The 22,327-nt window shown below is 40.6% G+C and overlaps 1 protein-coding gene across 4 annotated transcripts in view; it reads left to right on the top strand.

Annotated features, from left to right (window-relative positions):
* The window catches only part of NKAIN4 (sodium/potassium transporting ATPase interacting 4), a 117,583-nt gene that overhangs the window by 75,399 nt on the left and 19,857 nt on the right, over window positions 1-22,327 (top strand). For all 4 annotated transcript variants that reach the window (XM_020981566.2, XM_020981563.2, XM_020981565.2 and 1 more), the window contains one exon: window positions 3,576-3,773. In XM_020981566.2, coding sequence (XP_020837225.1) covers window positions 3,576-3,773 — 198 coding nt within the window. The remainder of the gene's footprint in view (window positions 1-3,575; window positions 3,774-22,327) is intronic.

Below are 22,327 nucleotides of genomic sequence, written 5' to 3'. Positions count from 1 at the left end.
CTGGTTCCAACCTATCTTCCCATACTTGATTTCATAGCACTTTCATTACAGCCAAACTAGCTATTCACTTCCCCAAATATGCTGTTCCCTGTATGTGATATTCCACCTCTGACTTGTGCAGACTTTTTTCTATGCCTGGAATGTTATTTCTTTTCATCTCTGATCTTGGAATCTCTAGTTCCCTTCAAGGCCTACCCCAAGTATAGCTCTTACAGGAGACCTTTCTTGGTAGCCCCACAGTACCCCCCATACTAAGTTAATATTTAAATTAATTAATTTAAATTGAATTTTAGATTTAATTAATTAAATCATTAGGATTAAAGAAATAATACTCTGTGTGTGTTTTATATTTACTTACCTGTGTATATGTATGTTGTTTTCCCACCCTGAAGTAAAATATAACTTCTTTGAGAATAACAACTGTTTTCTTTTTGTCTTTATAACTCTAGCACCTAGTAGTAATTAACTACTTCTTGCCAAATGTAGTCAAATTGCATGGCATTAAGTGTAAGTCTTCCCTATGCTCTAATTCTCTCTTCCAACCATCAACACTGACTCAAGTTTTTCATTTCAGAGCTTGAAATATTTGGGGAAAATAATCCTCCAAGGTCCAACCGAAGTCTTATGTCCTCTATAAAGCCTTCTCTGACATTCTTTCTCCTCTGAAGTCTTATGGCCCTTGTTTTCTGTGATATTCATTGGCTGCATTTTCCCTAGTGTCATCACTGAGATTGTTACTTGGTGTAAGACAATCCCAGAAGACTGTCACCTCCTTGAGGGCAGAAATTATTCCTTAGTACCTCTTTTCCTCCCACAGCTCTTTGAACAGGGCTGGTCATGTAGAAAGAGCAAGTAAATATCTGTTGATTATTTAATTCTTATTTGTATATTTTAATGTATGTTTTTGTAGAGCATTATTACCTTCAGAATAAAGAAATAAATATTTATTGAATGATTAGGTCAATAGATTGAAGTTTCACTTTGGGATAGGCAATAAACCATATAGCAGTGAATGTCAAGGTGTCTCGGTCTCCCCTTTGCTCCTCCAATCATGGGATCATAGATTTAGAGCTGAAGAGACCTTAGATGCTATCTAGACTTTATTCTGCAGATGAGGAACCTGAAGCTCCAAAAGTTTAAGTGATTTAACCAAGATCACACAGCTAGTACGTATCAGGGATAGAATTTGAACTCATGCCCAGTGACTTCAAGTCCATTGTCTTTTCCTCTGCCACACAATATTACCTTTCCTCTCTCTAAGAACCCCGAGGGCAAGGGACATATAGTGAGTTAATTCCATTTTTAGCAAATATTTTATTACCTACCTATTATATATAAGATATGATACAAAGTACCGAGGACACAAAGGTAGATGCCTTGATAGCTATGTAAGATTGGGAGGGGTGCCCAGACAAGAACACAAATAAATAGGGTATAAGGAAGGATAAAATTCCTACAAAGGAGATGTCCAGGCAACATGCTCTGAGAAATCTGATAGATCATTTTGGAGGGGAGAGGATTATCAAAGAAGGTTTCATGAAAGCAAGGAGAAGTTACTTATTCATGGAAAAAAAGCAATTGAGTTGGGCCTTGAAGTAGGGACCTCAGTAAACGTAAGTCCATTGCAAGGACAGGGGATAGCATGTGCAAAAATGAGGAGATAAGAGAGAGCAAGACAAGACTAGGGAAGGAGAAGAGGAGAAATTTCCGTTTGGACTCAACATGGAGGTTTTGAAGAGGAGTAGCAAACTTGCAGAATATGTTGAATGCCAGGACCAGGTGTTTATACTTTATTTGTGAAGCAATGGGGAGACATTGAAGGTTTCTGACTAGGTGTTTCAAGAAGATTACTCAGGCAGACACATGTGGAAAATGGATGGGATGAGGAGAGACTGGAAGCAGAAAGAACAATATTAGAACAATTGAAGGATTGCAGAGGTAGATTTGGAGGGGACCTTAGAGATCATCTAGTCTGACCCTCCCTCACTTTACAGATAAAGTGACTGGTCCAAAGTTATGAAGGGAGTGACAGAGTCATAACCCAAACCTACATCCTCTGGCTTTCAAATCCAGTCTTTCCACTGCACTGCTATTCTAGGCTAGAAAGAGGATGGGCCGGAATGGAAGTGGAGGGATGAGACTAGATGAAGGAAATATTGGGATGGCAGAAACAAAAGGGGAGAGGGCTAAAGGAAGTTGGGGGTGGGGTTAGCTAGGTGGTATGCTTCTGGAGTCAGGAAGACTCATCTTCCTGAGTTCAAATCCGGCCTCAGACACTTACTAGCTATGTGATCCTGGACAAGTCACTTAATCCTGTTTTCCTCAGTTTCCTCATCTATAAAATGAGGTAGAGAAAGAAATAGCAAGCCACTCCACTATTTTTGCCAAGAATATCCCAAATAGGGTCATGAAGAGTCAGACATGACTGAACAACAACAATCAACAAAAGAACAACAAAGATTAGTGAAGGGGAGGAGTCAAAGATGTCACTACAAACTATGTAGCTGGAAAGATGATTTTATTAACAGGAATCAGTAAACTAGGGGAAGGAACAGGTTTAGTAGGAAGATTATCAGTTCACTTTATCTTTTTCTCTGAGTAAAGGGAATATACTTAGACTGCTAAGAAGGATTTCCATTAGTTACCTGAGGAAAATCCTCCTAATCCTATGTGTGTATACACACACGTACATATATGTGTCTTATATTTACTAATAACCATGCTATTAATAAATACATTGATAAATTAATATATCATATATATTACACACATACACACACACACACACACACACACACATATACAACCACTTGGTCAAGACTGCTGAGTTGAGAGAAGAGGATGATGAAGAAAAGTGCCTCCAGTGGTCACAAAGGAAGGCCTACATCTCTTAAGGAGCCTTTACTAAGAAATATTGATTACTGAGGAGGTCAGTGTTTCAAAGTCATTTGACTCTAAAGGTTAATAGTCACAAAGGTTAATGCGAGGCTGAGAGATAATAAATCTGAATATGTAGAAAAGTCTTAGGAGGGAGAAAAACATTTTCCAACAACACCAGAGTGAGCCAGAACAATAAGATTGGGACCAAGCCTATAGAAAGTTTTGAATGCCAGACTGAAGTATTTGGATTTTATTGGGTAGTTAATGGAAACTACTGAATGTTTTGAGTGGAAGGAGGGATGGAAGGAAGATGTGATCAGAGTCATACTTTAGAAAGACTCATCTGTGAACAATGTGAGGAATTGGAAGGGGAAGACTAGTTTAAGTTTTGATTTGCTTTTTACTATGACACTTTGAATCTGAGAATTGTTGAGAACGTGCTAGTAGACCCTGGTTTTTGATGTGTGTGATCTGTGCCCTGAATATGTGGTCCCAAGTGAGCCCCTGAGAATGTCTAAGCTTATGCACAGGTTGGGGAAAACAGCCAATTTAGTATTTGGTGCAGCCCTTAATATGCTATCAATGTTTAATGCTTATATGGTCCCCAGTGGATGAGAGTAAGCTAGCTTCTATTAATACCACAATTTTTCCTTTCTCTCCCTTCTCTCCTCCTCCCCCTTTTTTTTTTTTTTTAGAACAGTGAGCTTCTGACCTTTAATATTTCCCAGCACCAGTCATGGTGGAGTGAGAATGGGCCAGGCTGTGTCCGGAAGGAAGCCCCAGCGGCTGGAATCGCAGGCTTGGACAGCCAGTCCTATGTCTCTGTGATTGGTTGTACTCTGGAGTATCGGTACATTGAAGTCATGCACAGCTCCTTCCAGATCCTGGTGGCGGTGAGTAGAATGGAAACATCTGAGGCCAAAGCAGGTTTTCTGAAACGAGGCAAATACCTGTTGCTGAGTGTAACTTTATGGAGGTGTAGAATCTTGCAATTGAAGTTATCCTTCGAGGTCACCTTGTCTAATCTGTAAGCCTTTCCCAATCCCCTTAATGCTAATGCCTTCCCTTTTTGATTATCTCCAATTTTTCCTCTAAATGTCTTATTTGTACATGGTTGTTTTCCTGTTGTCTCTCCCGTTAGGCTGTGAGCTCCCTGAAAGCAAGGACTGTCTTTTGCTTCTCTTTGTATTCCTAGTGCATAGCACAGTGCCTGGCACATTGTAGGTGCTAAGTAAATGTTTATTGACCAACTAAATAGGAATCTCTTCTACAACATTCCCAATAGTGATCATTCAGCCTCAGCTTAGAGACTTCCAGTCTGGGGTAGGAAAAACTGTACCTTTTCAAGCCATACATTTTCAGGGTGTATGTTTTGCTTTTGGACAGCCTTTGTTTTTAGGAAGATTTTCCTTATATCCATCTAAAGTCTACCTCCCCCATAATTTTACCCAATTCTTCCCCCAGGATTAGAACAAGTGGAGTTCCTTCTTCATATGCCAGTCCTTCAAATACTTGCTGCCAGCCATCAGGTCCTACCTGTTTCTCTTCTTCTGCAGGTTAAAACTTCTTAATTCATTCAGGCCTGCAGTTGCCTTCTAAATGATGGGGGTGGTCTGGGAGGAACCTGAATCTGTGGTTTGAGAGTAAAGAAATTTTCATGGTTAGACCTCTTGCAGGAGCAGTGGGTAACATGACTATTGGCTTAGGTATTAACTTGCCTTATTGGCTTGTTTGTGGACTGGTGGGAATGCTTGGAGCATTTTCCCCCATGGCCTGGCCTGAAGGCCATGTACATGACTAATGTGGCTAACTCTGAGGAGGTAAGAGTATCTTTCAAATTTCAAATTGGATTCTTATGATCTTTTCAGACCACCCAAGTTTTATAAATATAAAGTAAAAGCTTGAACTTTACTTTTCTTTAGAAATTTAATCCTTTTTCTTCCTAATCCCTCACCATCATGAAAAAGTCTCATGGTATTTAGCACTCTTCAGGTCATGATAGAAAACAGGATGCAAATGTGCTCTCTGCTCTCAAGGAGTTTAAAGTCTATGGTACATATCACAAATATTATGCTATGAGGGTTAGATGGCTTTTTTGGGTTTCAAATTCATTTATTCTCTTTGTTGTTTAAAGTTAAGTGGAAGGGTTTAACAGACTTGGAGCTGATGTCTTAGGGAAAAGTGGTTAGTAGAGGACTGGATTCTCACCAACCCTGCCTTAACCCTAAGAGTCATGGTGGAGATAACTATTTCTCAGAGGGGATCAGTGAGTATGAGGGGTGATCTGGACTGGCATTGGGAGTGCTCTGTACTTCTCTAAAGTACAGGGAATTTAACAAAACAACCCTTTCATCTCTACTACCCCTTTCTCCTTCCCACCCCTTATAAATTCATTGTGTGACCTTGGACTAGTAATTTTTTTTTCTCTTTAACTTTAAAAATGCATTTTTATTGATATCTTTTGTTTTTATATCACTTTAGTTTCCCTGTGTATCCATCTTCCTTCCAGAGAGCCAAACCATGTAACAAAGAATATTTTTTCAAAGGGAAAAAAGAAGAGAAAAAATGAGTGAAATCCAAGGTCCCTTCTAACTAGCATTCTAGGATTTTCTCCTGATGCTTTTTTCTCATTATGGAATGTATGGCCTTGTTTTTTTCTCAACAGTCTCATCAATCTCTTCCTGCTACTCCCCCCCCCGGTTTAATACTACCCTATCTAGCCACTTAGGAGCAGCTATGGTGTCTGATCTCTGTTGGTTTGTGCAGGAAAGACAGAGTTCAGAGAGACACCAGCCAGTATGAGTTCTGGTGCCTTAGGCTCATGGAAATGAATGGAGGTTGGGTCAGGCCAGCCCAGCCTAGCCCAGCTAAGCCCAGGGTGTTATTTCCACCATGTCTTTAGGCTGGCAGGCAGCCCAGAGTTCCTGGGAGCAAAGAGTCTAAATATAACAGTGACCAGCTTTATTTATGGAAAGCAGGTGCTGCATTAATAGCACTGAGCCCCTCTGTGCTGGGGCACCTGTCTCTGCCTAAGCTTGGCCTCCATCAGAGAAATACTAGTTACATTTCCAAGAAAGATGAAATGGCAATGTTGATTAAACCAATGAGAAATTTTGGCCTCTTTTTCTCTTCTATAAAATGGGAGGGTTTGGGAGGTAGGACATTCTAGCTTTCAAATTTTAGCCAACAAGTGATAAGTTGAGGAAGACAGGGATACCAGGATGAAAGTACTTTTTAGAAATAAACAGAGAATTGTGTAGCGAAACCTGTTGTGTTTCTACATGAATAATGACAAAAGGACAATTGAAATTGTTCTATAAGGATCTTAAATGTCGTTTAGACTTTTTATTTGTCCTGGCAAGGGATCATCAAGGAAGGTAGGGTGTAGGGCAGATTTTTGAAATCTAAACAGGGAAACTGAGACCCAAGATGAAGAGATATACTCAGGATTACTCTGTAAAATGGTAACTCTAGGAAGAGTCATCTACCTCTCAGCCCAGAACCCTCTCCCACCATGGCCAGCAAGCATTGGTTCTTCAGTATTTGGAGGTAGGTGGGAGGGAGAGCTCAGTTACATATAGGCCCTTCCTCAGGATGGTGTTTTTGAGGACATTATATAGAGGAGAGCAGGTTTCCTGGTTGTGGGCTAACCCATAGTGTGACTCCAGGTTAAATGGAAGGGAAGGTAATGGAGGTAAGGAAAGGAATAAGGAGGCAGTTGCCACCACTGTAGGGGTTTGGATGCTTCTCCATGAACTCCCTCAGCCACTGTCTTGCCGAGCATTGCAAGACTATTAGACTGTTTCCATTCCTGGTAATGCAAAAGACACTGAAACTGCAGCCTGCTCATTACGTTGATAGGGTTGCCATCTTTGCTGTTAGTTTCTTTGCGTTGGGGTCTGGGAGTGATCAGGCCTCCCAAATGTTCCCTGTTAATTAATTCTTTGTCATCTGCATGTAAAATCACCTCCAATAAAAAGCTGCCATTGTCTCCAGCCTGCCCTTCCCCGGCCCCCCTTCCCCTGGGGGCAGTCAGGCTGCCTTACACCCACTGAGCAGTCTCTGCTTTCTTTCTCTCCCTTTTCATGACTGCACCTTAGAAGGGGAGGGGGTTGGGAAGGGAATCTTGCTTCAGCTGTTGGCATGTCCCACTGTATTCATTCATTCTTTCACTCATTCAATACATCTCATTGAGCGCCACTAGGTGCCCAGTGTTCAGTGCTGACACTAGCTTTTGTGGTTGGGGGGGACTAAATTGTGACCCCAAGCAGCAGGCAGAGGAATTTAACTCTGAGTGTACCAGGGTGAGGTACCAGGGGTTTTCTTACTTAAATGGTATTGAATGCCAGGATAGGATGCTAGAAGTCAAGCATCTTGAGGGCAGGGATTGTTTTACTCTTTGTATTTGTTTCCCCACCATGCTGGGCACATAGCTGGCACTTTAACAGATGCTTATTGATTGATATCAGAACTGAGTTACTTATCCATCATGTAGTCCAAAGGGGGGGGTTGTTTTACAGATAGGGAAACCAGGGCTCACAGAGAGGAAGTGATTTGCCTGATATTGCACCATGAAATCAGTCAGAGAGCGTGGGCTAGAATCCAGATTTCCTGATTCCCAGTCCAGGGCTCCTTCCCCATGCAAAGAGTACTTGGCTCCGAGTCCTTGATAACCTCAGTTCTAATTTTGATAACATTTACTATCCATGTGTCAATGGGCAGGTCATTTAACCTCTCTGAAACTTTGAATATACATCTTTGGGCAGCTCTGCCACAGTGGATAGAGTACCGGGCCTGGAGTCAGTCACCTTCCTGAGTTCAAATCTTTCCTCAAGCATTTACTATCTGGGTGACCCTGGCCAAGTCGTTTGACCCTGTTTGCCTCAGTTTCCTCATCTGTAAAATGGGCTGGAGAAGAAAATGGCAAACGACTCCAGTATCTTCTCCAAGAAGACCCCAAATGGGGTGACGAAGCGTTAGACATGATTGAAAAACAACTGAACAACCTGCATCTTTAGAATCGGAATCTAGGATTATAGATTTAGAGCTATGATGCCATTTATTCCAGGCTGCTCATTTTGCAGATAAGGGAATGAGCACAGAAAGGTTAAGTGATAAACTCAAAGTCAAACAAATAGTAAGTAACAGAACTGGGCCTGAACCCAGGCCTTTTGACTCTAAATTCAGGACTCTTTTCATTATACAGTGCTGGCTCATAATCACATCATTGGTGTCTATCTCACAGGGCAGTTATGAAGGTCAGACGAGAGATGTAGGGGCAGCTAAGTTGTGTGGTGGAGAGAACACTGGCCCTGCAGTCAGGAGGACCTGCGTTCAAATTTAGTCTCAGACACTTACTAGCTGTGTGACCTGGGCAAATCATTTCATCCCAGTTGCCTCCAAAATAAAATAAAATAAAACAAAGAAAGGTGTAAGTGCTTTGTAAATCATAATGTGGTATATAAACCTCAGCTCTTATCATATTAGGCTAGAACTCTGTGATGCCTTGCTCTCAGTCATCAGGCCAAGAAAAAGAGTCACATTCATTTCTTGGAATGGTGGTATATACTGAGGTAGCAAAAGTTTACCTGAGAACCATGATCTGGTGTTGCTATCTGACTCTAGATCATGTCAGAAATGTTGGGTCCCTAAGAACATGTGCTATGATTTTATATGTCAGTTGTATACTGGGAGAACGGACTGACTTTTACCAAGGCCTCTTCCATCATTTCAGTATTTCTCCCTGTGTCTGCTGGGCCAGACTAGGTTGAACCAGCCTTCACAAACTGCCGGCTGGGCACCCCGTAGTGTGTGTGGCCAACCTTGATCTCATCAGTCTTCTGCCTTGTTCAGCAGTCGTATATAGTTTGTCTTCAAATGAGTGTGCAGTTAATATGCCAGATCTTATGCAAATCCTAATCTGTTTTGGAATCAACAACCCAAATCACTTTTGGATGTGTGTCAGCAGAAGTCTTTCCTAGAAAGGAAAGTCTAACAACCCCTAACCTCTGCCCTGGGGCTTCTGGTTCAAGGAGCTGGAAAACAACTGTCTCAATAAAATCATTGGCAGGTCCTAGGCAGGCCATTCTTCCTGGGTCCGAAGTAAACAGGAAAGATAAGTTATCTCTACCCATGAACCTGGGTTTCAAACTCAGTATGTTCAAAAAAGAACTCATTTTCCTACCCACAACTCACCAAATCACCCCTACTCCTAACTTCCCTATTTCATTCATTCCTCCAGTTACACCTGTTGGCACCTTAAGAGACATCCTTGATTCTTTACTCTTGCTTTGCTCTCTTCGTATCCAATTAGTTCCCAAGTTTTATTGTTCCTACCGTCTCAAAATCTCCTGCTTATATCTCCTTTCTGCAACAACGACCCTAATTCAGGTCACAATGCCCTCTTTCTTGCTTGGATTTTTGTAACAGCCTCTTAATGGGTCTTCTGCCTCTAAACCTTTCCCCTTTTTCATCCATCCCCCACAAAGCTGCCAAATTGATGGTCCTAAAATACGAGCCTGACTGTGCCTCTGGCCGGCTTACGAAGCTTCAAGCTCCAATTGCTTTTAGGATAAAATACGGATTCCTTTGTCTTTTAAAGCCTTTCACAATCTGATTACCACCTATCTTTCCAGGCTGATTACACATGACTGCCCCTCACATTCTCTGTTTTACATTATAGTCAAACTGGCCTACTTCCTGTTCCCTGTACGTGACATTCCATCTCCTGATCCTGTTCTATTGCATAGGCTGGCTTGTGCCCCAAATGTTCATTTTTTTCTCACCTCTTCTTGGAACTCCTGGTTCCCTTCAAGTCTCTGCTCAAATGCTACTACCTGCCAAAGGTCTATCCTGGTTTCCCCTGAGATTAATACTCCTCCCACTTCCCACCTCATTACTTTGTACTTTTGTTTGGATAGGACCTCATCTATTTGTGTGGTGTGACCCACATCTCTGTTTTTCCTGTGATTTTAGTGAGATAACTTCATCAGTATGGGGCAGTGGTTCTCAAATATTTGGATCACACAAGACACTTTTGTACTCGTAAAAATTATTGAGGACCCCAAAGAACTTTTGTTTATGTGGGTTATATCTATCAATATTTACCATATTAGAAATTTAAACTGATAAATTTTCTAATTACTTATTAATTCACTTAAAATAACAATAAGCCCATTACATATTAACAAAAATAACATCTTTTTTATGAAAAATAACTTTTTTTTCCAAAACAAAAAATATTAGTGAGAAGAGTGGTATTGATTTGCATATTTTTGCAAATCTCTCAAATGTCTGGCTTTGTAGAAGACAGCTAGATTTTCATATCTGCTTCTACATTTAATCTGCTGCAACATGTTGTTTTGGTGGACATACATGAAAATCTGGATTCAAACAGATATGTAGTTGGGAAATGGAAGGATATTTTAATAGGCAGAGAACATTATTATTACAAAAATAGTTTGACCTCTTGGACCCCCTGACAGGGGCCCTTGGACCACACTTTTGAGAACCACTGATGGAAAGAGTTACTAGGAAGACTCTTCTTCTGTTGGGGCAGATAGAAAACTTCTCTGAAATTTGGAATCTTAGGATGAGTTATCTGGGGCACTGACAAGTTAAGTGACTTACTAGGGTCACACAGCTAGCATGTGTCAGAGGTGGAACTTGAATTCAGGTGTTTCTGACTTCAAGGCCGTCACTCTACACTACACCATGCTCTCTCTTCCATTTCATATTTATATTGTATTTATTTTGAGGTAGCTTTTCTGTGTGCATGTTGTTTCTCCACAGAATAGAAGTTCTTTGAGAGGGCAGTGGATAGAGCACTGGATCCAGGAAGACCTGAGTTCAAATCCAACCTCAGACACTTACTAGCTGTGTGGCTCTAGGCAAGTTACTTGACATCTGTGGGCTTCAATTTCCTCATCTGTAAATGGGGATAATAATAGCACCTACCTTTCGGGGTTGTTATAAGAATAAAATGAGATAATAATAAAATCCTTTGCAAAGACCTTAAAGCACTGTATAAATATAATCTATTATTATCATTGTTGTTGATAAGGTCAGGTACTTTTTGTTTTTTGTCTTTGTAGCTTCAGTGCCCAGCACAGTGACTCACACGTAGTAGGTGCTTAATGCCTACTTGTTGAACTGAATTTCATTGGAATTGACCAAAACATGGATCAGATAATTACACAATTACAGTTGGACCAGTTATTTTCTTGACAAACATTTGCTTCCTTGACCGTGTTCTACTTATAAAGTGTTTTTTTTTAAAGATACTCACCTTTCCATTATCTATGGGCAACAAACTTTGTGATCCTGAGTTGGTTTAACTGTGTATTCTAGCATTCCATTTTTATATCATGAAAAGCAGTGCAGTTGATTGGCAAATGTTCCCACCCATGAGGATAGGGACAGTTCAGAAAAAGAATGTGCCAAGTTCTCATAACCTCTGACAGTGTTGCCAGAGAGATTAGAGACAGGCTCAGAAGGTGTTGTCAAGAATTCATCTGTTGCTGACCTTGAGACAGACTTGTTACCATGGCTCAGCCTTTTGGTGTACCTTGTGCCTAAGGCTTCATTCAGGCCATTGATTAAAGAGCCTGAGGCACAAAAGTCTCCCAGGAATAAAGACACACAGAGGAAGCTGCCCAGGAAATCAGATTCTTCAGAGCAGGGCTGCTCTGCCATGAAGACGATTGACCCAGCTCTCTTGTTTTTCCTTCTGTCAAAACACTAAACACTAAAGCCAAAATATAAAGGCCAGCTTAGGAATCCCAGCCCAGAAGCCTGGGCTTTCTGTGAAGTATATGCTTCCAGCAGTCAGGTTTGGAGAGGGAGAGAGTTCCTGCTAGGGCTGTTGGCAGCAAACACTCTCTTTGTGCTCCCACAGCTCAACTTCTTTGCCTCTGATTGTGGTAACAAAATACTGGAAAGCCCAGGGAAGCCAACTCAGGCTTACCCAGTTTAGCCACATGCAGATAAAGGAAAGGTAATTGTCTTTGTATAAAGAGAAGCACCCTGAACAAAATGAACTCTCCAGTGTGTTCCTTTAATGAAGTTTTCATAGAGTCTCCATTTACAGAGGGAATTGGGTTGTGATCCTTTCCCTATCAGCTTTCCTTCCTGTCCCTGTCATTTGTAGGGCGACTGGATCAATAACACAAAAGGAACTTCCCCACAAATACATACACCTCCATTGCCTGTCTGAAATCCTGACAGACCAGACCCAGGGTGTGATGGGTGTGACAGCGACAAGCAAACCAGTCTGCATGGAAATAAGGTAGATTGGGAAGAATGCAAAATTCGCAGGAATTCTCTGATCACAAAGTGAGATAGGATTTAAGAAAAAAACTTCTTAATGAGGGGTGCTAATAAGATTACCTGGACAAATACTTCCAAGGAAGTTGTTGTTTTTCCTTTCTAAAAGAGGACCATGACATTGGGAAGGTGATGTCATGACATGCAAGTGAATTAGATTTAGGTGAGGGAGGGCTGTGCAAAGTCACTGGCCTCACTTTTTCCTCTGGAGCCATCTGGGTCCAGTGGCAATATATAGATCAGGACAACAGGAGATAGCCCCACCACAAGACAGTACTCCATCTTAAAGCACCTCAAAGACAGATGACATAATCAGCATCATCTTACTTTGGGTCTAGAGCAGTTTTCTTTTCTTTTTTTGGGGGGGAGGATGGAAAAGCATTTATTAATTGCTTACAATGTGCCAAGCACCAGAAATACAAACAGAACATCAAGATAGTCGCTGCTCTTATTCTTTTTTTTGAATATTAATTTATTTATTTTTAGTTTTTAATATTTACTTCCACAAGATTTTGAGTTCAAATTTTCAACCCATCTCATCCCCCCACCCCAAGATGGCATGCATTCTGAATATCCCTTCCCCTAGTCTATTCTTTCTTCTGTCTCTCCCCCTCACTTCTCTTATCCCCTTCCCCTTCTGTTTTCATGTAGGGCAGGATAGACTTCTGTACCGCATTTCCTGTATTTCTTATTTCCCAGTACCATGTGAAAACATTTTTTTTAAACATATGTTTTTAAAACTTTAGGTTTCAAATTTTCACCCTTCCTCCCTCCCCACCCACCCTCATTGAAAAGGCAAGTAACTCAATATAGGTTATACATGTGCAGTTATACAAAACACTTCTGTAGTAGACATGTAAAAAACTAACTCTATTTCCCTTAATCCTATCCTGCCCTCCCATTTATTCTATTCTTTCTTTTGACCCTGTCCCTCCTCAGAAGTATTTGCTTCTGATTACCCCCTTTCCCAATCTGCCCTCCTCTCTATCATCCCCCTGCTCTCTTGTCCCCTTCTCCCCCTATTTTCCTGTAGGGTAAGACAGATTTCCATACCCAATTGAATGTGTATGTTATTCCCTCCTTAAGCCAAATCCTATGAGAATAAGATTCACTCATTCCCTCTCACCTTCCCCATTTCCCCTCCACTGTAAGAGCCTTTTCTTTTCTGTGTTTTTTTTTGTGAGATAATTTACCCCATTCTACCTCTCCCTTTCTTCTTCTCCGAGTATAATCCTCTCTCATCCCTTAATTTTATTCTCCAGATATGACCCCTTAATCTTCAACTCACCCTGTGCCATCTGTCTGTCTATCTATCTGTCTATCTATCTATCTATACATATAATTTTTTCCTCCAACTACCCTAATACTGACAAAGGTCTCATGAGTTATAAATATCATCTTTCCATGCAGGAATGTAAACAGTTCAACCTTAATAAGTCTCTTATGATTTCTCTTTCCTGTTTACCTCTTCATGTTCCACTTGAGTTGTATTTGAAAGTCAAATTTTCTATTCAGCTCTGGTCTTTTCATCAAGAATGCTTGAAAGTCCTCTATTTCACTGAATGACCATTTTTTCCCCTGAAGGATTATACTCAGTTTTGCTGGGTAGGTGATTCTTGGTTGTAATCCTATCTCCTTTGCCCTCCGGAATATTATATTCCATGCCCTGTGGTCCTTTAATGTAGAAGCTGCTAAATCTTGTGTTATCCTGATTGTGTTTCCACAGTACTTGAATTGTTTCTTTCTGGCAGCTTGTAATATTTTCTCCTTGACCTGGGAATTCTGGAATTTGGCTATAATATTCCTAGGAGTTTTCCTTTGGGGATCTCTTTCAGGAGGAGATTGGTGGATTCTTTCAATTTCTATTTTGCCCTCTGGTTCTAATATATCAGGGCAGTTTTCCTTGATAATTTCTTGAAAGATGATGTCTAGGCTGTTTTTTTGATCATGGCTTTCAGATAGTCCAATAATTTTTAAATTCTCTCTCCTGGATCTATTTTCCAGGTCAGTTGTTTTTCCAATGAGATATTTCACATTGTTTTCTAATTTTTCATTCTTTTGGATTTGTTTTACAGTGTCTTGATTTCTCATAAAGTCACTAGCTTCCAATTGCTCTATTCTAATTTTTAAGGAAGTATTTTCTTCAGTAATCTTTTGGACTTCCTTTTCCATTTGGCCAATTTTTCTTTTTAGGGCATTTTCTCCTCATTGGCTTTTTGGACCTCTTTTGCCATTTGGGTTAGGCTATTTTTTAAGGTGTTATTTTCTTCAGTATTTTTTTGGGTCTCCTTTAGCAAGCTGTTGACTTGTTTTTCATGATTTTCTTGCATCACTCTCATTTCTCTTCCCAGTTTTTCCTCTACTTCCCTTACTTGCTTCTCAAAATCCCTTTTGAGCTCTTCCAAGGCCTGGGACTGATTCATATTTTTCTTGGAGGCTTTGGATGTAGGAGCTTTGACTTTGTTGTCTTCTTCTGGTTGTATATTTTGATCTTCTTTTTCACCAAAGTAAGATAATATAGTCTGACTCTTTTTGCACTGCTTGCTCATGATCCCAGCCAATTACTTGAGTTTTAAACTCTTTGTTAAGGTAAGAGTCTGCTTCCAATGTGGAGAATGTACTGTCCCAAGCTTCAGGGGTTTGTACAGCTGTTTTCAGAGATACTTGTAGGGACCTGTAAATTTTCACTTCTTGCAAGGTGGTATGATAAGGGGTGAGGTGTTTACTCCTTTCCTGACCTGTGACCACAAGTACTCCTTTCTGTCCTGTAACTGTGAAGAGGGTTCCTCTGCAGAGCCACTACAAGCTCCACCATGCCAGCACTCCTCCTCACCCCAGGACTGCCACCCAGAACTGTGACCCAGATCCAAGCACAGGCAAAGCAAGAGATTCCTGCCTCAGCACTGGCAAAGAGATCCCTGCAATCCCTCTCTGATCAGCCACTGGATTCCTCCTCAGTCTATGGTCTGGAAGCTCAGGAGGCAGCTGCCCCCCCCCCAGGGCCACTCTTGGGGAATGGAGCTGAGACCCTAGGTTCCTCTCTCAGCACTGCAGAAACAGACTTTTCCCACTGACCTTCTAAGTTGTCTTTGGCATTAGTGGATTGAGGAGTCTGGAAACCATCACAGCTGCCTGCAAATCAGTCCTCTGAGGCCTGCTCCAGGTTTGCTGCTGCCTGAGCGCCCACGCAGCAGTCCTCTCCCAGCCTGGCGTGATAAGCCTTCCTGATCAAGCATCCAGGCTGTCTTGGGCTGGAAATTTGTTTTCCTCTGTCTTTTTGTGGGTTCTGCTGCTTTAGAATTTGTTTAGAGCCGTTTTTTTTATGAGTATTTGGAGGGGTTTGGGCAAGTAACTGCTTTCACCCTGCCATCTTGGCTCTGCCCCCTAGAGCAGTTTTCTAAGAGTTCCCAGCAGCTATATAAATTTATCTTTACCCTGCAGGAGTTGGTAGGAGATATTTTTCAGATGTAGAGAGTAAGACATGCAGGGACTGTAGCCTGCCCAAAGTCACAAAAGAAGTGGTGTTTTTCTTGGTTCCGCAGCCATAAGACTTCAGCACCATCTTATATTCATAAGTTCATAAATGTAGAAGAGGTAAAAAGATAAAGATTGATATTAGCTTGTATTTAGCTAGGTCTGCCTGCAAACCACCCTCTCCTGCCCTCTCCTTAGGGTTCCTTGAAGACATCCCTTTTTCCTCAATCTCCTGTGCAGAAACGTAGACATGCAGTGTCTTTTCCTGGAAATGCTATGGGGACTGGACTCTCTTCAGAGAGGAGAGCTCTAAGCTGGACAGTCAGCTGTCTTCACTCAGAGAGGTAGCTAGAAAGTTCCTAAGAAGGCACATCAATGTTCTGGCAGCAGATAGTATGTTGATTGGCTCAGTAGATAGAGTGCTTGGCTTGGAGTCAGGAAGACTCATCTCCTCAAGTTCAAATCTAGCCTCAGACACTTACTAGTTGTGTGACTCTGGGCAAGTCACTTAACCCTGTTTGCCTCAGTTCTTCATCTGTAAAATGAGCTGAAGGAAATGGCAAAGCACTCCAGTACGTCTGCCAAGACAAACACAAATGATGTCATGAAGAGTAAGACACAACTAAAATGACTGAACAACAGCAACAAAAATGTGTTGCCTGGTAGAAGAAACACAGATGTTGTTAACATGTACTGTCCTTTCTTGGATGGTGAATTCTACTACCATTGGGATCTCTCTAGACAGCTCAGTGTCCCCCTGGTCTAGAATCTTTCTTCCAAGTCAGACCAATGCTTCAGACATTCAAGAAAGGTAGAAACACATCTCTGCTCTTTATTAGGTGTGATCTGCACAGTGGAAGAGATTGAGAATGAGTAGCTTAAAGCTTGTTCAAGTATTAATGCAAAGGCAACTTTAAATCACCTTTGACTTTGTTCTCTTTCTTTAATGTCTTGGCTTTGTGGCCAGCCATCCAGAGAAACTCAGTGGAAGAAAATGCAGGACGAATGCCGTGGAGAGGAATGGCTTTATAAATTCCAGCCTTTCCCTGGGCTCACCTGGTTTATTTGCATTCAAATCTATTTTATGACCATCTGGGTTACAATTAGACTTGTATTTTCTAAGGAGAAGCTTTTCTGAAAGCCTGGAAAGTGTTGAGATCGTTTGTTGTTGTCTTTCTGTCCTAATAACAGCCTGTCACTCAATGATAAAAAATGGAGCTTTCAATGGTCATCTCACTCAGGATTGAGGATTCACTTGCCCAAGGCAGTAATGGGAAAGAATTTAGTGGAAGAGTGTTCCAGAGGCACATAGGACTTCGCCTTCTTCAGCCACCCAATCCTATTAGCTATGGTGCTGTGGCCAGTCTGGAGTCTACAATTCTTGTATAGGTTGAGGGCTTCATTTACGTGAATGCCAAACTTGTTTCCCTTCAGAGTTGGAAGACTTTTGGTTTCAATCCTGAGCTCTTATGTTTCTTGGTGGGATGGCCAAAGAGAAGGAAGACCTTTTACCGCTAGAAGCATCCTTTCTCCTTTGCCTTCCCTTCCACCCTCTTAACCCCACCTGGGAGCTACCCAGAACCAATCCAAACTGCTTTATTTTTCACTGGAGAAATAGAAATAACCAGCTCTGTTCCTTCTAATGAGATGGAGGATCACAAAACCTTACCATCTGCCTGGTCACTGTCTACCAAAGTCTCCCAAGCCTTACCATCTGCCTTCATTCTATACCCTGTTGATGCCTAGCACTGTCATCTGTCCTACTGATATAATCTAAGAACCATGGGTATTGTCAGTCAGTGCCATCGATGCACCCTTAAGACTTGTAACTACCTTGCAGCTGAATTTTCTTTTATATGTAGTCTCTCTCAACTAAACTGTGAGTTCCTTGAGAGCAGAAAATGCTTCTATCTATATCCTCAGTACTTGGCATAATACTTGTCATAGAGTAAGGACTTGATTTTTTTCATTCATTCTTTCAATAGTAACTTACATTTACAGATCACTCTTAAGATTCACAAAACACTGTCCTTACAACAACCTACATCTTAAGTTGTATGATTACTACCATTCCCATTTTGCAAATGAGAAAACCGAGTCTCTTAGATATCGAGAAACGCCTATTATCTGGTTCTGAGAAATGTCAGAGACAGAATTTGAACCCAGGTTATCTGACTTCAAATCTGTCACTCCGTTTCCGATGCAATGCTTCAAGTGACAATCTCTCCATGCCTCCGTTTCCTTGACTAAAGCATGAAAATAATACTTGCACTGCATCCCTCACAGGGTGGCTATGAGAAAAGTTATTTTGTAAACATCAAAGCACCATAATAACATAAGCTACTGTTACTTCTCTAGTTTACCACAGATGGCATTCTCTCTCATTCTCCTCCTCTAAAGCCCTTTTGTTGCTTCTGGCCCATTGAATTGTTCACTAAATCCATTTGTTTCCTGACATACTTTCTGAAATGCTTAATTGGATCTTTACCCCATCCCAAGCGAGCCAGGATGGAGCATGTGGATCCAGCTGGGGGAAGATTCTGTGAAATGTGGAACACGAGAACCATCTTGGCTGAATCCCTGCATAGAAGGCCCCATGAAGCATGAGAGCAGCTTCTTATATCTTCTCTCTCAAGCAGAGTTGATGTTTTTCCCCCCAGGAATCTTTTAGGAAAACAATTTCACTTTATACAACACAGTATAGAGGCAAGAGTGCTAGATTTGGAGTCAGGAGACCCAGGCTCAAATCCAAGCTCCATCAGACACTTTAATAGCTTTGTGACTTTGGGAAGTTTTCCGTAACCTCTCTGATCCTCACTTTCCTTATCTGTAAAATGGGTGTAATGTTACCTGCTTTTAGTGATGTAGTGAGGAAAGCACTTTATAACTTTAGAGCACCATAGGAATGTGAGAAATGATGACATCATCATTGTGACTTCAGAGCTTGGGCCAACCTGGAAGTCCCTTTGAACTTGCTGGGAAGAAAACTTGGGTGGGACAGATAATTTACCCTTGGTAAACTGGATCATGCCTAAATGCAGGTTACAAGCAAACTGACTGTGAAACTTGAAAGCGGTTTTCACGCAAGAGTCAAACCATGTTGATTCCAAGCTAATACTAAGGTTGGTGGATGTGGTCACAGCCCAGGAGTAGCCTTATGGGAAAGCTCAATGTTACCTTTTATTCCAAAAGCCTATTACTTTAAATACTATTTTAAATACTAAGGCTATAGACTCAAGAGAAGGGAACCTCAATCAAAGTTCTGATCTCCCTGAGCTAAAACTACTAGGTTAGAGCTTAGCACACATAGTAGGCACTTGAATAAATGCTTGTTGATTGAATAATTGATGGTAGATTGTAAGTTACTTAAAGGGAAAAAAAGTCTTATTTTTCTTTTTGTAAATAAATTTTACTGTTATTTTTTTATACTCTAAATTTCTTTTTTTTAATTCTTTTTAAAAATTTTTATTAATTTGATTTATAAACAATCATTTCCATATGCTTTTGAGCTTAAAATTTTTCCCCCCTTCCTCCCCCCCCACCCTCCCCAAGATGGTGCACAATCTGATATAGGCTATACATTTACATTCCTATTAAACATATTTTCACATTAGTGATGTTGTAAGTAAAAATTAAAACCAATAGGAGGAACCATCAGAAAGAGGAAACAAAACTCAACAGAAGAGAAAAAGAAAGATAGCAATTCAGCTTCCATAGTTCTTTCTTTGGATGTGGATAACACTTTCCATCATGAGGCCTCTGGAGATGTCTTAGATCCTTGTATTGCTGAGAATGGTTAAGTTTATCAATATTAGTCATCGCACAACGTGGCTGTTATTGTGTACAACGTTCTCCTGCTTCTGCTCACTTCACTCAGCATCAGACCATACAAGTCTTTCCAGGTTTTTCTGAAGTCAGCCTGTTGTTCATCATTTCTTATAGCACAATAGTATTCCATTACATTCATATACCACAACTTGCTCAGCCATTCCCCAATTGATGGGCATCCTCTCAATTTCCAATTCTTTGCCACCACAAAAAGAGCTGCTATGAATATTTTTGTACATGTGGGTCCTTTTCCCATTTGTATGATCTCTTTGGGATATAGCCCTAGAAGTGTTATTGCTGGGGTCAAAGGGTATGCACATTTTTATAGCCCTTTGGGCATAGTTCCAAACTGTTCTTCAAAATGGTTGGATCATTTCACAACTCCACCAACAATGCATTAATGTTCCAATTTTCCCACATCTTCTCCACCATTTATCATTTTCCTGTTTTGTCATGTTGACCAATCTGATAGGTGTGATATGGTACCTCAGAGTTGTTTTGATTTGCATTTCTCTAATCAATAATGATTTAGAGCATTTTTTCATATGACTGTAGATGGCTTTAATTTCTTCATCTGAGAACTGTCTGTTCATATCCTTTGACCATTTATCAATTGGGGAATGGCTTGTATTCTTATAAATTTGTCTTAATTCTCTATATATTTTAGAAATGAGGCCCTTATCAGAGAGACTGGTTGTGAAAATTCTTTCTCAATTTTCTACCTTCCTTCTAATCTTAGTTGCATTGGCTTTGTTTGCCCAAAAGCTTTTCAATTTAATGTAATCAAAATTATCCATTTTGCTTTTTGTAATGTTCTTTATCTCCTGTTTGGTCATGAATTCTTCTGTTCTCCATAGATCTGATAGATAAACTATTCCTTGCTCTGAGTTTGCTTATAGTATCAGCCTTTATATCTAAATCATGAACCCATTTTGACTTTACTTTGATATATGGCGTGAGATTTTGGTCTATGCTTAGTTTCTGCCATGCTCTTTTCCAGTTTTCCCAGCAGTTTTTTTTTTCCGAAGAGCGGATTCATATCCCAGAAGCTGGGGTCTTTGGGTTTATCAAATAGTAGATTACTGTAGTCATTGACTACTATGTCTTACATAATTAACCTATTCCACTGATCCACCACTCTATTTCTTAGCCAGTACCAAGCAGTTTTGATGATTTCTACTTTATAGTACAATTTAAGATCTGGAATTGCTAGGCTACCTTTCACTGCATTTCTTTTCGTTAGTTCCCTTGATATTCTGGACCTTTTCTTCTTCCAAATGAATCTTGTTATTTTTTTTTCTAACTTTATAAAATAATTTTTGGTAGTTTGATTGGTATGGCACTGAATAAGTTAGCTTAGGTAGAATTGTCATTTTTATTATGTTAGCTCGGCCTACCCATAAGCAACTGATGCTTTTCCAGTTATTTAGATCTGATTTTATTTGTGTGAAAAGTGTTTTGTAATTGTGTTCATAGATTTCCTGGGTTTGTTTCAGGAGGTAGTATAGTCTAAATTTCTACCTGTATCTCTCCCTCTCTCTGAGAACCATCCTAAAATATTTTATTTTTCTTTGTAACTCTTCATTACATAGATTGCCTTACACATAGTAGGTACTTAATAAGTGCTTGTTGAATTGAATGAATGTTGAACTAAAAAGGGGACAGGTTTCTGACTTGTTAGAGTTACTGTTTTGAACTGCTGTCAGACTGATATATCCCTGAATATCACTAGCTTTTCAGCTAAGACCCTAGTTTGGTAACCTCGGGATGCTATTAGCCGACCATCCACACTTTGTAAACTTGTAAAGTGCTATATGAATGTGAGTTACTTGTATTGTTGCTGGTTGAGTACTGACTGGATGCCCCTCTCTGCCTGTGCTTGGAACTGTTGGAGAGACAAGAGATGACACAAGTCCTGTCCTTCAGGGGCTCATTCTTGTTGGAGAAACAAGACATAAGCACATGACTCCAAGAGAGAATATAATCTAGTGATGTGCTATAGACTATGTGCATGTACTAGGAATTCAAAGACCAATTGGAATTTAGAGAAATGGAAGATTAGTGAAAATCATAGCCATTTAAGAAGAAATAGCATGTACTTTAGGGGCAGGTAGGCGGCACAGTGCATAGAGTGCTGGGCCTAGAGTCAGGAAGACTCATCTTCCTGAGTTCAAGTCTGGTTTCAGATATTCACCAGCTCTGTGACCCTAGGTAAGTCACTTAAACCCTGTCTGCCTCAGTTTCCTCATCTGTAAAATGAGCTGGAGAAGGACATGGCAAACTACTCCAGTGTCTTTGCCAAAAAACAAAACAAAACAAAACAAACCCTAAATGGAGTCAAGAAGAGTCAGACACGTGGGAACACAACAACAAGAAGTATTATTATCTATATTTTATAGATAGTGAAGCTGTTAAGTGACTTGCCCAGGGCCCATGAGTCAAAACCTGACCTCAAACCCACATTTTCTGATTCTAAAACCAATTCTCTTTCCATTAAGTCATGTTCTTGGCAATGGTGAAATATTGTGGATTCTTGAGCTGGGGAGTAATAGTAACAGCAAAGACCCATAGCTGCTACTGAATTCCTAGACTGTTTTCTGTGGTTTCTTACTATCTATGTTTCTTTGACCTTCTCCCTCATTCATTCTCTGATTTATTGGTGCGAGAGCCACCCTCCCAAGGCCCACAGCCTCACCCGGATTCAGCTGACTGTGCCATCTTTGGAAACATTAAGTGAACATCAGCCCTAAGAGACCCTGAATGCTTTCTGTTTGGAGAGAATGAGCTCTTTAGAAATGGAATTGCTCCATATATCTAAGAG

This window comes from Phascolarctos cinereus, unplaced genomic scaffold (genome assembly GCF_003287225.1).
Source record: "Phascolarctos cinereus isolate Bilbo 61053 unplaced genomic scaffold, phaCin_HiC Scaffold_2;HRSCAF=192, whole genome shotgun sequence".
Taxonomy (NCBI): domain Eukaryota; kingdom Metazoa; phylum Chordata; class Mammalia; order Diprotodontia; family Phascolarctidae; genus Phascolarctos; species Phascolarctos cinereus.
Note: the sequence above shows the minus strand (reverse complement) of the source record. Positions and strands in the feature narration are given on the sequence as shown.